At 39.7% G+C, this 13,663-nt stretch overlaps 1 protein-coding gene across 4 annotated transcripts in view; it reads left to right on the top strand.

Moving 5' to 3' along the window:
• The first annotated feature begins 9,731 nt into the window (after positions 1 to 9,731).
• The window catches only part of UNC79 (unc-79 homolog, NALCN channel complex subunit), a 249,666-nt gene continuing 245,734 nt past the window's right edge, over positions 9,732 to 13,663 (top strand). For 2 of the 4 annotated variants that reach the window (XM_060295215.1, XM_060295222.1), the window contains exon 1: positions 10,260 to 10,371. In XM_060295215.1, coding sequence (XP_060151198.1) covers positions 10,350 to 10,371 — 22 coding nt within the window. In that variant the 5' untranslated portion in view covers positions 10,260 to 10,349. Of the gene's footprint in view, positions 10,188 to 10,259; positions 10,372 to 13,663 lie in introns of those variants that run through there. The other 2 variants (XM_030883497.2, XM_070045002.1) reach the window with 2 other exon arrangements.

Consider the following 13,663-nt stretch of genomic DNA (forward strand, 5'->3'; position numbering starts at 1 on the left):
AAACAATCCGATTTACCATCACATCAAGAAGAATAAAACGTCTAGGAATAAACCTACCTAAGGAGACAAAGGACCTGAACCCTGAAAACTATAAGACACTGATGAAAGAAATAGAAGACAACACAAATACATGGAAAGATATATCATGTTCTTGGATTGGAGGAATCAATATTGTCAAAATGACTATACTGCCCAAGGCAATCTACAGATTCAATGCAATCCCCATCAAATTACCAATGGCATTTTTCACAGAACTAGAACAAAAAATCTTAAAATTTGTATGGAGATACAGAAGACCCCAAATAGCCAAAGCAATCTTGAGAAAGAAAAATGGACCTGGAGGAATAAGGCTCCCTGACTTCAGACTATACTACAAAGCTACAGTCACCAAAAGAGTATGGCACAAAAATAGAGATATAGATCAATAGAACAGGATAGAAAACCCAGAAAAAAGCCCATGCACCTATGGTCAATTAATCTATGACAAGGGAGGCAAGACGATACAATGGAGGAAAGACAGTCTCTTCAATAAGTGGTGCTGGGAAAACTGGACAGCTACATGTAAAAAATGAACTTAGAACATTCTTTAGCACCATACGCAAAAATAAACTCAAAATGGAGTAAAGACCTACCTGTGAGACTGGACACTATAAAACTCTTAGAGGAAAACACAGGGAGAACGCTCTCTGACATAAATTGCAGCAATATCTTTTTTGATCCATCTCCCAGAGTAATGGAAATAAAAACAAAAATAAACAAATGGGACCTAATTAAACTCAAAAGCTTTTGTACAGCGAGGGAAACCATAAACAAAATGAAAAGACAACCCAGAGAATGGGAGAAAATATTTGCAAATGATGTGATGGACAAGGGATTAGTCTCCAAAATTTACAGCTCATGCAGCTTAATCTCATCAAAACAAACCCAGTCAAAAAATGGGCAGAAGACCTAAACAGACATTTCTCCAAAGAAGACATACAGATGGCCAAGAGACACATGAAAAGATGTTTAACGTCACTAATTATTAGAGAGATGCAAATCAAAACTACAATGAGATATCACTTCACACCAGTCAGAATGGCTATCATCAAAAAATCTACAAACAATAAATGCTGGAGAGGGTGTGGAGGAAAGGGAACCTTCCTGACACTGTTGGTGGGAAGATAAATTGGTACAGCCACTATGGAGGTTCCTTCAAAAACTAAAAATTGAGTTACCATATGATCTTGCAATCCCACTCCTGGGCGTATATCCAGAGAAAAACATGGTCCAAAAGGATACATGTACCCCAATGTTCATTGCAGCACTGTCTACAGTAGCCAAGACATGGAAGCAACCTAAATGTCCATCAACAGAGTAACAGATGGAGAAGATGTGGTACCTATACACAATGGAATATTACTCAACCATTAACAAGAATAAAATAATGCCATGTGCAGCAACATAGATGGACCTAGAGATTGTCATACTGAATGAAGTAAGTCAGACAGAGAAAGAGAAATATCATATGATATTGCTTATATGCAGGACCTAAAAAAACTTACTTACTAGGAAGAAACATACTCACAGACTTAGAGAAAAAACTTACAGTTGCCGGGGGGAGGGGTGGGGAGCAGGGATAGTTAGGGAGTTTGGGGTTGACATGTACACATTGCTATATTTAAAATGGATAACAAACAAGGACCTACTATATAGCACAGGGAACTCTGCTCAATATTATATAACAACCTAAATGGGAAAAGAATATATGCATGTATATATATAACTGAATCACTTTGCTGTACACCTGAAACTAACACAATATTGTTAATCAACTGTACTCCAATATAAAATGAAATGTTGAAAAAATAGATGCATTACCTCAGAGAATATTTTAAATTTTAAATTAAAAAACAAAAACCCTTAAAGTGAAAAAACAAAAAAGTAATATGGGAGTAAAGGAGAAAACTGTTAGCAAAGAGCCTCAGGCATATATAAAAAGTTGTTTTATGACAAGGTTGACATGGTATTAGAAATTGTTGGAGGAGAATTTAATAAGTGGTTTAGGATGATACTTATCCATACAGGAAAAAGTAAACCCTACCTCACACTATACACAAAAATTAATTTTATTTACACTTAAATGTAAAAAGTAAAACCTTGAAACTTTTAGAAATATAAGATAATCTTTACAATGTTGGGGATGGGAAAGAATTTCTTAAAATATAAAAAGCACAAATTATGAAGAAAAGCATTGATAAATTTGGCTACATTTACGTTTTAAAACTTCTGTTCAATAAAAATTCTGTAAAGAAAGTAAAAATCAAACTAGAGCTTGGGTGAACATATGAGTTTTCATTTGGTGTCATTTTCCTTCAGCCTGAACATTTTGTTTAGCATTTCTTTTTTTTTTTTTTTTTTTGCGGTACTCGGGCCTCTCACTGTTGTGGCCTCTCCGACTGCGGAGCACAGGCTCCGGACGCGCAGGCTCAGCGGCCATGGCTCACAGGCCCAGCCGCTCCGCGGCATGTGGGATCTTCCCAGACCGGGGCACGAACCCGTGTCCCCTGCATCGGCAGGCGGATTCTCAACCACTGCGCCACCAGGGAAGCCCTGTTTAGCATTTCTTATAGTGAAAGTCTGCTGGTGACAGATTCTCTTCATTTTTTGAAAAAAAAATATTTTTAATTAATTTATTTTATTTATTTGTTTTTGGCTGCATTGGGTCTTCGTTGCTGTGTGTGGGCTTTCTCTAGTTGTGGTGAGTGGGGGCTACTCTTCGTTGCAGTGCGCAGGCTTCTCATTGCAGCGGCTTCTCTTGTTGCGGAGCATGGGCTCTAGGCTTGCAGGCTCAGTAGTTGTGGCACATGGGCTTAGTTGCTCTTCAGCATGTGGGATCTTCCCGGACCAGGGCTTGAACCCATGACCCCTGCATTGGCAGGCAGATTCTTAACCACTGCATCACCAGGGAAGCCCTGAACATTTTTTATTTTGTTTTCATTCTGATGGATATTTTTGCTGGCTATAGATATACTGAGAGTGTTCATTTATTCCTTATCTTCTGATCTCCATTATTAGTCAGTGGCTAAGAATTGATATTCCCTTGTATGTAATTTGTCATTTTCCTCTAGTTTCTTCTAAGATTTCTTTTTTATCTTTGTTTTTTGGCAGTTGGAAGTTGATGTATCTGGACATGATTTTGTTTGTATTTCTCCTGTTTAGAGGTTTGCATGGCTTCTTAAATCTGTAAATTTTATTGTAGCAAATTTGGAAAATTTTCAGCCATTATTTCTTAAAATATTTTTTCTGCTTGTTCTTTTTATCCTTTCCTTCTGTGACTAACATCATATATATGTTAGACCTTTTGCTATTTGACCCTCAGGCCTAAGGCTTTGTTTATTTTGTTCCAGTTCCCCCCTGCCCCCATCATTCTTCATATTGGATAATTTCCATGGATTTATATTCACTTTACTACTTCATCTATTAAGTCCATCTAGTGAATGTTTAACTTAAAATGCTGTATTTTTATGTTCTAAAATTTCCAGTTCGTTTTTTAAAAAATGTATTTTCTATTTCTCTGCTGACATGACTATCTTTTCACTCATTATGAGCATATTTTCTTTTACCTCAGTGAGCAGAATTAAGCTTTAAATTCCTTGTTTGCTAATTCCAACATCTGGGTCATCTTGAGTTTTTTTCTGTTGATTGTCTTTTTTCTTAAGAATAGGTCACATTTCTTTATGTGTCAGGGAAGTTTGAATTGTATTTTGGACATTGTGAATGTTACGTTGTAAAGATTGAACTTCGTTATTTTCCTCTGAAAGGTGTTGATTTTTTTGTTTTAGCAGATAACTAATTTAATTCAATTTAAACTACAAACTAACTCTTAGGTGTTAGCTTAAATCTGAATTTATTTCTTTTATCCCTAGCTAGATTGTTGTTTGCACATCCCCTGCATGTGTATTGTTCAGGGATCAGCTAGAGATTTGGGCAGAAACACATAATTTACATTTCCTCCTTTCAGGCTCTCTTTTTCTAGGAGTTACCCTTTCCCTTTCCAGTAGATATGGTTGTTCTAAACTATGTGCTTTGGTAATTCAGACTAAAAAGGCTGTGAGTATGCTATTGGAGTTTTAGCCACCCTGTACAGCACCAACTAAAGCCATCCCTCAGGCTAAAAGCCGTAAAGAGAGGAAACATATTCCTGTGCCATTTCCTTCTTCCAAGTGTTGAGTTTGTAATTATTATTTTTGGGAGGGTAGAACCAGCAGTAGTTTATTTGGGCACATTGAAAGTGGAAACTGGAGAGAATATACGTTGATAACAATCATTTTGTTAAGGAATTTGGCAGTATCTAGTAAAAGCTGAAGTTGAGAATATCTTAGAGAATTTTTTGCAGAAGTACATATGTATAAGAATGATCATTGCAATTTTTTTTGTAATAGGTAAAAATTTCAAATAACCTAAATGTTCATCAACAAGAAAGTAGGTGAATAGACAGTGAGATATTTATAAAATGAAATACTATACAGTAGTAAAGATGAATAAAGTAGTAATATGTATATATATCAATATGATTAAGTCAAAATGCAATGTTGAGTTAAAAGATGTAAGTTTCAGAAATATATGTATAGTATAATTATATAAAGTTAAAAATATGTGAAACAATACATATTGTTTTGGATATAGATACATACAGTGTATGTAGCTACCCTATCTAAAATGTACTCTATCCAAAATTACAACCTCTTTCAACATTTCCTGTCTCTTTTCCCTGCCTTAGTATTTTTTCTTTTATGTAATTACCAGTACTTAATGCACTATATGTTTTACATATTTAAATTTTTTTGGATTGTCTTCCCCACTAGAAGACACGAAAGCAGAGATTTGTGTCTTCTTTGTTCACGACAGTACCCCCAGTGCCTAGAACACTATTTGGCATATAATAGGTACTCAATAAGTATTTGCTGAATAAATAACCACCAATTAGGTAAGTTTGCTGGGGGCTTCTAACGAATCTAAAATGTTTTATTTCTTAAAAGGAAAGTATCTAGTGTAAATATGACAAAGTATTAAGATCTGATGGCACTGGGTAGAGGCAAAATTAGTGTTTATGACATCATTATTTTTTATATTTCTATGTTGGAAATACTTCCTTAAACAATACAAACACCAAAAAGTTTGGAGAAGATTTTTCAGAACATTATAACATTGAACTTAAGGGAAGAGGGAGTTTCAAAAATGGATAGGGAGATATTTAAAATGCGGAATTAGTCACCAAGAGATAATTGTAATTGACTATTAGGAAATTATTAGTGACTATTGCAAGAAATTGTTTCAGTAAGGATATGGTAATAGGTGAGATGCTGAAGAAATGGAGACAGCTGGTGGAGAAATGGAGATCACTTATTCAGTGTGATGCCAAGTAGAGCTTTTCCAGAGTGGAAAATTTATTCATGTTTGTGAGCAGAATGAAACAATCCATTGAAAAGACAGAGACTTAAAATGCTGGAAAGAAAGGGCAATTAATGGATGCATTTATAATTAGAGGCATAGATTAAGAAGAAAAGAGCACTTCACTTGGCAGTGTAGAGAGGCATTACTTCTGACATAGAAGAAAAGAAAGAAAGGTTGATGAAGATCAATGGAGACAAAGACAAGGAACGTGAGGGAGTTCCTATTTGTTTCTTTGATGTAGTAAGTCAGGCCATCTGTTGGAATGGAGAAACTGGATAATGGACATGGTTCAGGTTAGTGAATTAGCCCAATGGACATGTTAGGAGGTTGAAGTTGTAAGAGCCTAGGTTGATAATTAGGATATCAATAATATGGATGATTTCAGACTTTGAATGGTTTGACATAGTCAGCATAAACCTTAATGGAATGAGTGCATTTGAGTGGCTTGGACAGTAATGCTAACAAAAGCAAACACTCATATGTTCCAGGGATTATTCTAGATTCTCGTATGTCATTTAACACGTGCCAGGGATTGTTCTAGATTCTTTTTAAAAAACATTTATTGAAGTATAGTTGATTTACAATGTTGTGTTTAATTTCTGCTGTATAGTACAGTGACTCAGTTATACATATATATATTCTTTTTCATATTCTTTTCCATTATAGTTTATCACAGGATGCTGAATATAGTTCCCTGTGTTGTACAGTAGGACCTTGTTGTTTATCCATCCTATACATAATCTGCATCTGCTAATCCCAAACCCCCATTCCTTCCCTCTCCCCCCTCGCCCCCCCACTTAGCAACCACAAGTCTGCTCTCTGTATCTGTGAGTCTGTTTTTGTTTTGCAGATATGTTCATTTGTGTCGTATTTCAGGTTCCACATATAAGTGATATCATTTGGCATTTGTCTTTCTGACTTACTTCACTTAGTATGATAGTCTCTAGGTCCATCCATGTTGCCGCAAATGGCATTCTTTTGTTCTTTTTAATGGCTGAGTAATAGTCCATTGCACATATATATACCACATCTTCTTTATCCATTCCTCTGTCGATGGACATTTAGGTTGTTTCCATGTCTTGACTATTGTAAATAGTGCTGCTATGAACATAGGGGTGCATGTATCTTTTTGAATTATAGTTTTGTCTGTTCTAGATTCTTTATGTGCATCCATTTAATTCTGACAACAACCTATGTTATGTGTATTTTGCAGGTGAGGAAATTGAGACATAGGGAAGTAACGTGTTCAAGGTCACACCCAGGCAGAGCTGGAATTCAAACCCAGGCTGTCTAACTCCTGAGTCCATTCCTTAATAATATTATACTCTCTCAATGAGGCAGTAGAAGGTTTAATTGATGACAAACAGCAGGGTTAGTAAAACAGGCCAAGAGGGAGTAATATACTTTGTTACTTTGTTTCTGGGTTATCCAAGATACCAATTAAAAGAAATTCAATTAGGGCTTCCCTGGTGGCGCAGTGGTTGAGTCCACCTGCTGATGCAGGGGACACGGGTTCGTGCCCCGGTCCGGGAGGATCCCACATGCTGCGGAGCGGCTGGGCCCGTGAGCCATGGCCGCTGACCCTGCGCGTCCGGAGCCTGTGCTCCGCAGCGGGAGAGGCCACAACAGTGAGAGGCCCGTGTACCACCAAAAAAAAAAAAAAAAATTCAATTATTATTTTCTTTATCAAAGCCTCAAGCCTCCCAGAAATTTCTGAATAAATCATTGAGCTTTCTTTTGTTCACATAGAACGTTTGTCATCTTCTCAGAAATTTATATTATATTCACATTTTCTTTCAGAATGATTCCAATTTTTTTAACTCTTCAGCATCACTCTTTACATCATCATTTATCTTTGAAGCTAGGAACTTCTCTTTGGGATGTGTTTTTAGGAATGAACAATAGTACAGGATGATCGGCTTGATTAGCCAGACCAACCTGGCAATCACTGAGGTGACACAGTCCAGTTGTGTGTACATCCTAAAGAGCCAAGTCCCTAACATTTTATGAACATTTTCACCAATATCATGAAACTTGGCCACTGTGTGTATCATAATGGGCAACTTCTTTGTTGTCCATAGACTATTTTGGGTTACTCAGAAAAAACTTTCCTTGACATTTGTTCTTTTTTTTTTTTTTTACAGGCATCCAAAAGTTTTCACCTTTATTTAGATAACTAAATATAACAGCTGTCTCAATGCTTTGTATTTTGAAATACTTACATTCACAGTTCAAAATTTCCCTTTTTCTTAAGTTGCTATTAAAAATGTCCGGCTTGATTTGAAATTTAATTTTATTCAAGGCTAAATAAAACAGTTTTAGAATCATCATTTTAATTGCTCCCCAAAACCCAATGATCTTAGCTTCAAATTAAAATTCCCCCAAGGGATGATCGCTGGGCACAGTTTTTACATGAGGCCAGCTTACAGGGGGAGTAACATTTAGGCAGAGGCAATAGCGAGGACTGAGATCTTGAGATGAGAGTGATCCTGCAGTTTCCAAGGAGCAGGCTTAGGGTCACTGGGGCCAAGGGAGTGGGATAAGATGGGGTCAGAGAGGATGACAGGAGTTGGGAAGGAAAGACCATTCAGGGTTTGTTCTCCATTTTAAGGACTTTGGCTTTTACTCTGAATGGGATGGAAAGCACCTGCAGGGTTCTGTGCCAAGAAGAAGGATGTTCTGTCTTAGATTTTAGTAGGACTACTCAGGAAACTGTATTGAAAATCATGGAGGGGGGACTAGTGAGGATTCTATACAATGTGAGACATTAAGGTGGCTTGGGTCAGACCAGGAGTTAGTTCGGGCCACACATGGTTTGAAGTGCCCATTAGACACACAATAGCAGATGTTGAGTAGACAGTAGAGGACCAAGTCTGGAATGCAGGGAAAAGTCTGGACTGGAGATAAACTTAGGGAGCTGTCACTATGAAGATTGTATTCAAAGCCCAAAAAGTGTTTACTGAATGACTAAAGTTTGTCAACTAAAGGTTGTCGAGGGAAGAGCTTTTCGTTGAAAAGGAAATTTGAATGCTACAAAGTTAGAGGTTTTCAAGAAATAGAGGGAGTGTTCTCAGCCCAGGCAGAGAAAGTAGAGCCCATGGAATATTACCCAACCAGGACCCTAGCCTGAGAATAGAGATTGCAGACAGACATGGCCATGGGCTGAATGTTTCTTTCCCCCCGCAAAACCATATGTTGAAATCCTAGTCCCCGAGGTGATGGTATTAGGATGTGGGCCTTCAGGAGGTGGATTGGGACTAGTGCCCTTATAAAAGAGGCCCCACAGAGCTCACTCGCCCCTTCTGCCATGTGAGGTCATGTCAAAAATACACCAGTTATGAACCAGTAAGTGGGTCCTCACCAGACACCGCATCTGCTAGTGCCATGATCTTTATTTTTTTTCTTAATTGTCAAAGATTTCTTTTGAATATTTTGTCCATATCATATATAATTTAACATTCTTTTACCTAAACTAAGGATTTTTGTTGTTGTTGAGGTGGAAAAACAGTGATTTAGTCACCACAGTTATCAGTATTAAAAATAATTGGTCACCTCTTTCAGTTCTGTTCCCAAAGCTTTTTGCTAAATTAACCTGCTTTGATCATTGCTCCTCAGCTTTCACCGGCTATTTAAATTATTTGAATTAAGAATGGTCATAATGGTTGACACTTGCACAGTACTTGAATTTTAAAAGGAATTTCACATTCATTATATCATTCGATCCACCCACTAACTCTTTAGGTGACAGGGCAGGTTTTATTGTTACCATTTTACAGAAATTGAGGCTTAGGGAGATTAGGATTGTCCTAGAATGAATAAGTAAGTGGTAGAACTGAGTCTTGAATCTGATTCTTCCTGACTCCAAGTCCAGGCTCAGAATGTCTTTTCACTACTTGATTCTTTAAGTATTTTCCTATTAATATGCTTGAGGTGTGTTTCCATCGCCTTCTTTTTCTACTGGCTTCATTTGGTTTCCCAGCAGAGGGGCTTCCTAACGTGCCTGTCTCCCTCCTGGGTGATTGCATGGGAGCCCACCTAGGTTCCTCCTGTTTCCAATCTTGCATTTTCCTTTTTCTGTGGCTCTTCCAGCTTCACCATCCGTGGAAATCTCCTCCTTCCCTAGACTCGACTTCTAAAGTCTTCTCACAGCCCCCTGGCCTTGGGACCTCCCATCCTGATCATCAGCAGGAGAGCCCATTAGAGAGGGGAGACAGGGCACGGACCGCAGCACGCCGGGAAGCCATGCTGAGGGTTACTTCTGCATTTCCTTCCTCGCGGTCCTCGGGAGCATCCTCGCCGCCCTCCGGCCCCGGCTCTCTCCAGCCCGCCCCTGATCCGCCTCCCCCTCCTGCCGCACGGAGGCTGAGACCAGGCGTGGGACGCACCTGTGTCCCTCTCCGGTCACACCGCTGAGACACCGGGGCTGCTCCCGGAGCAGGATTTACAGGCCCGGAGAACGCCAATGGGCGATCCAAATGGTCGGGGACTCCGGCACTTTAAGAGGCTTTTCTCTGGGAAACACCCGTCCCCTCCGTGCGCCTTATGAATGGAAATCCTCCTCCCCCGGTCGAGCCCATTCTCCCATTTCACCAGGAGCCGCAGCTTGCTCCCTCCTTTCGGTCTCCCCGCCCACATCAACGCGGGCAGCTCCAGGAGGGGACGGACAGGAAGCCTTTGGCCGCCTATTAAATCCCACCCATTTCTCCGGGGGCGATTTCCTAACCTTCCGGGACCGAATTCTGCAATTTGATGTGCGTTTTGTCCGAATGGTAGCGACACGGGCCTAAGGGAGGGGGAAAGCGAGGGGGTGGGGGTGGGGGGTATGCGCTCTTTTCCTCGCAACATCGCTGGCGGAGCGAGGGAGCTCACACGACACAGATTTTGGGGCAAAGCCTTTGCATCTGGACAGCACCATGTCCACCAAAGCGGAGCAGTGTAAGTAGCAGCCGGCCCGGCGTTCCGGCCCGGCCTCCGGCTGGGAGCTATTGCAGTTGCAGCGTTTGCGGCTGCTGGGAGACCTTGGCCTCGTGCTGGTGCGGGGGTGGGGGCTGAAGTTGGGGTGGGGGGTGGGGCGTGGGGGGGGAAGAGAAGGTGGGGGGAGGGCGGACGTTAATGGGAGCGCGGCGCTGTCCCCGGTGCTGAAAAATTATGCGGGCTTCCTCGGCTGGTGGTGGGGTTTGGCAAGACCGAAAGACCCTACGAAACGAAATTAAAATGGGGTCATTTTCGGGAAAAAGAGGCCTCGTATCTTTCAGATAAACATTTCGGTATCTCTTGTTGGAGTGGGGGAAGGGGGGCAGCAGCACATCAGGGGCGGAGAACTGTCAGTGCCACCCGAGCCTGCCGGGCCTTCTGAGCATGCCCAGTTCTCGGTGCTGGAGCCATAGGGGAGTTCGAGTCTGCAGTTTCCACTTTGGGTTGGAGAGGCTAGAAGGCAGAGAAGGGGGAGGGAGGATTCTGGAGTCTGAATTCTGGATTCAGTGTGAGGAAAATCAGCTCAATAACACCAGCACTAATGCTAAAACTAACCACAACCAGAGGTTAAAGCCAGAGCCACTGCTTGCAAGAAAGTGAAAGGGGCTCTGGAAAAATGATCTAATTATTTTTCCAGAGAGGTTTCCTTTGTAGGGCAGCTCACACAAACTATAAAAAATAGCAGGAGGATTTTAGTTTTCCCAGGAATGATTGGCTGTGTGTTTGGTTGGAAACAAGCTGCTAACTCCTTGTGGACAGAGGAAGTTTCTAATAGGCTCCCTGTAGCATTTCTTATTGCAGTGCGCATTAGTAGGCCTTTGGTATGTACTTGGTAGGTTGATTAACATGAAACCTTTTCCTGAGTGCATGTGAAGGATTCAGGAACTTAAACTTCTGTAAATGAAAGGTGTTTTTATTAAGCAATGAGTTTGAATTTTTGACAAGTATACCAAAAGCTATTCAACGAATTGACTCTAGTTTCTTTCAGAGCAGCACACAGTTATGTTGTCACTGCTTGAAAGTCTTTTTAATTCTTCTTTGGAATGGCTATTAAAGCCATTTTGTGAGACACCAAAAAACAGTAGTCTCATTATTTTGGGGCAGTAGCTTGTATTTGTTAAAATGCAGTATGTCACTTATTCACCAGGTAGGTTAAATGAACTGAAGACTCACAGAATTCCCAGATTGATGCTTCATTAGAGATCCTTTATGAGCACCTCCCATCCAGTGCTTGTACCTCTACATAAATTTTTTCTTTTTTTTTGGAATCTGGAACACCTGAGTTTGAATCCTAGTTCTGCCGTTTACTGTTTGACCTTGGGCAAAATAATTGACTTCTATGAACTTTATTTCCTCATCTGTAGACCTGGGGTAATAAAGCCAGTGGGGTGGTTGTAATTATAGGTGAGAGAATACACATAAAATGTTGAGTAGTGAGTCCAGCATATAGCAAGTACCAAATAAATGATAGTTATGATATTGACAATCATTTCCCACTTATTAGTCCATCTCTTCTAAATCATTAGGAAGTTCTTTTGTGATTTTTTTGGCCTGTTTTAGTTCAATCTAACCCTCAAAGATAAATTTGGCTTCTACAGAGGCTTTTGAAAAAATTATGCATTACGTTTTGAGTAATGGTAACATAGTTGGAATTGGTGCAGAACTTGAGGATAACACACCCTTAAAGGTTTTATTTTAGTACAGTTGTTAAAAAAACCACTACCTGTCATTTGCTTTTATAGTTACATATTATGTAAGAAATATCAGGTTAAAGCCAGTGAGTATTACTGTCCTCTTCCTTGTTATACTTTGAGATGCACTGGATGCTTTGTCTTGTCTCTTTCCTGGGCATTTAGTGCCAAGATGGATAAAATCTATCTGTGGACTAGGTTGTGTAGTGCACATAGTGTGTAGTTTAGTAGGTAGTTTAGAATTTTTTGTAAAACAGGTTTTGTTCTGTTTTTTTTTATCTGTAGATGGAAAGGATACCATATTTGAAGCTAGGACATATGGATTTGAGTTTTTCATGTCCTTCTGATTAACTGTGAGACAGTTAACTGGGCAATTAACTTAATCGTTTTGTGCCTCAGAGTTTTCATCTGTAAAGTAAGGAGTCGGAGTAGCAGCTATCTTTGTTCAGCCGTTAGCATTTTGGAGGGCAAAGGAGGTAACACAGGAGTAGGCTGTGAAAAGGATGAGGTGCTTTGGGTGTTTTTCGGCATCTTTATCTAGGGTGGAGGGAAGTTAAGAATCTCGTTTCTCTCTCTCTTTGACGTGCACTAACATGAATGAGTTGACACTCCAGTGCACGTTATATACCCGAAAATAGAGCAAATACATGAAAGGCTGCATGGTTACTATTTATGAAGGGTGAATACTTTTTAATAAAGTGAAGTTGCAGATCTGTGATTCTTGGACTCTGTAGGAGTACGGCTAGGAGGAAGGAGAAAGAGAAGGGAGGGCCGTGAGATTTTTCTCTTCTACTGGATGTGAAGACCACCAGAACATGAGAGAACGAGAGAGTTCATTTCTTTTCTGCATTCAGGAGGAGTGTGCATAGTACTGTTTGCCTAAGGACCAAAGGGGAGATGGAGGCTTAATGCAGTGTCAAAATAATATTTCTGTTACTCTGAGGCCTCTGGATGTAGGTACAGGTTTCTTTGGTACAGGAAGTGGACATAGTTTGGTTGAGCCAGCAAGAGGAAGTATTGCATTTCAACCAAACAAATTACGTGACTTAACCTTTGAAATGTAATGTATCCCAGTTATGTGAAAGATGATCTTATTTTTATGTAGTAGCATTTTCTTTAATAAAATAAGTGATAATGATGAAAGAGAGTGTAGGTATAGTTAAGATATACTTTGGAGCTTGTTTTATACATTCAATCAGTTTCCTGTGCTTTGTGCAGAACATCTAACAGGAGGTGAAAGCTTCCTAGCAATTTCTCAGGCGATTGCACAAGAGTTACAGGTATTTTCCTTGAAATGCTTCTTTTTCTTAAAGTCAAAATTCACTGTAGTGAAAATGTTTATGTAGCTGATATAGAATGATAAAAATAAGAATTTATAGTTCTTTCATTTGGGATTCTAAAGAGGAGAAAGAGGAATCTAACCCCCGCCCCCCATTTTCCCTGTCTTTTAAGAGTTAAAATTGACCAATCTGGGGCACTTTGGGTGTGCTCTTTCAAAAGAAGCTTGCTTTTGATAACAGCAGAAGTTAAGAGTCAGGGTTCTAGAATCAGACTGCTGCTTG

The sequence above is a fragment of the Globicephala melas genome, chromosome 2 (assembly GCF_963455315.2).
Source record: "Globicephala melas chromosome 2, mGloMel1.2, whole genome shotgun sequence".
Lineage (NCBI taxonomy): Eukaryota > Metazoa > Chordata > Mammalia > Artiodactyla > Delphinidae > Globicephala > Globicephala melas.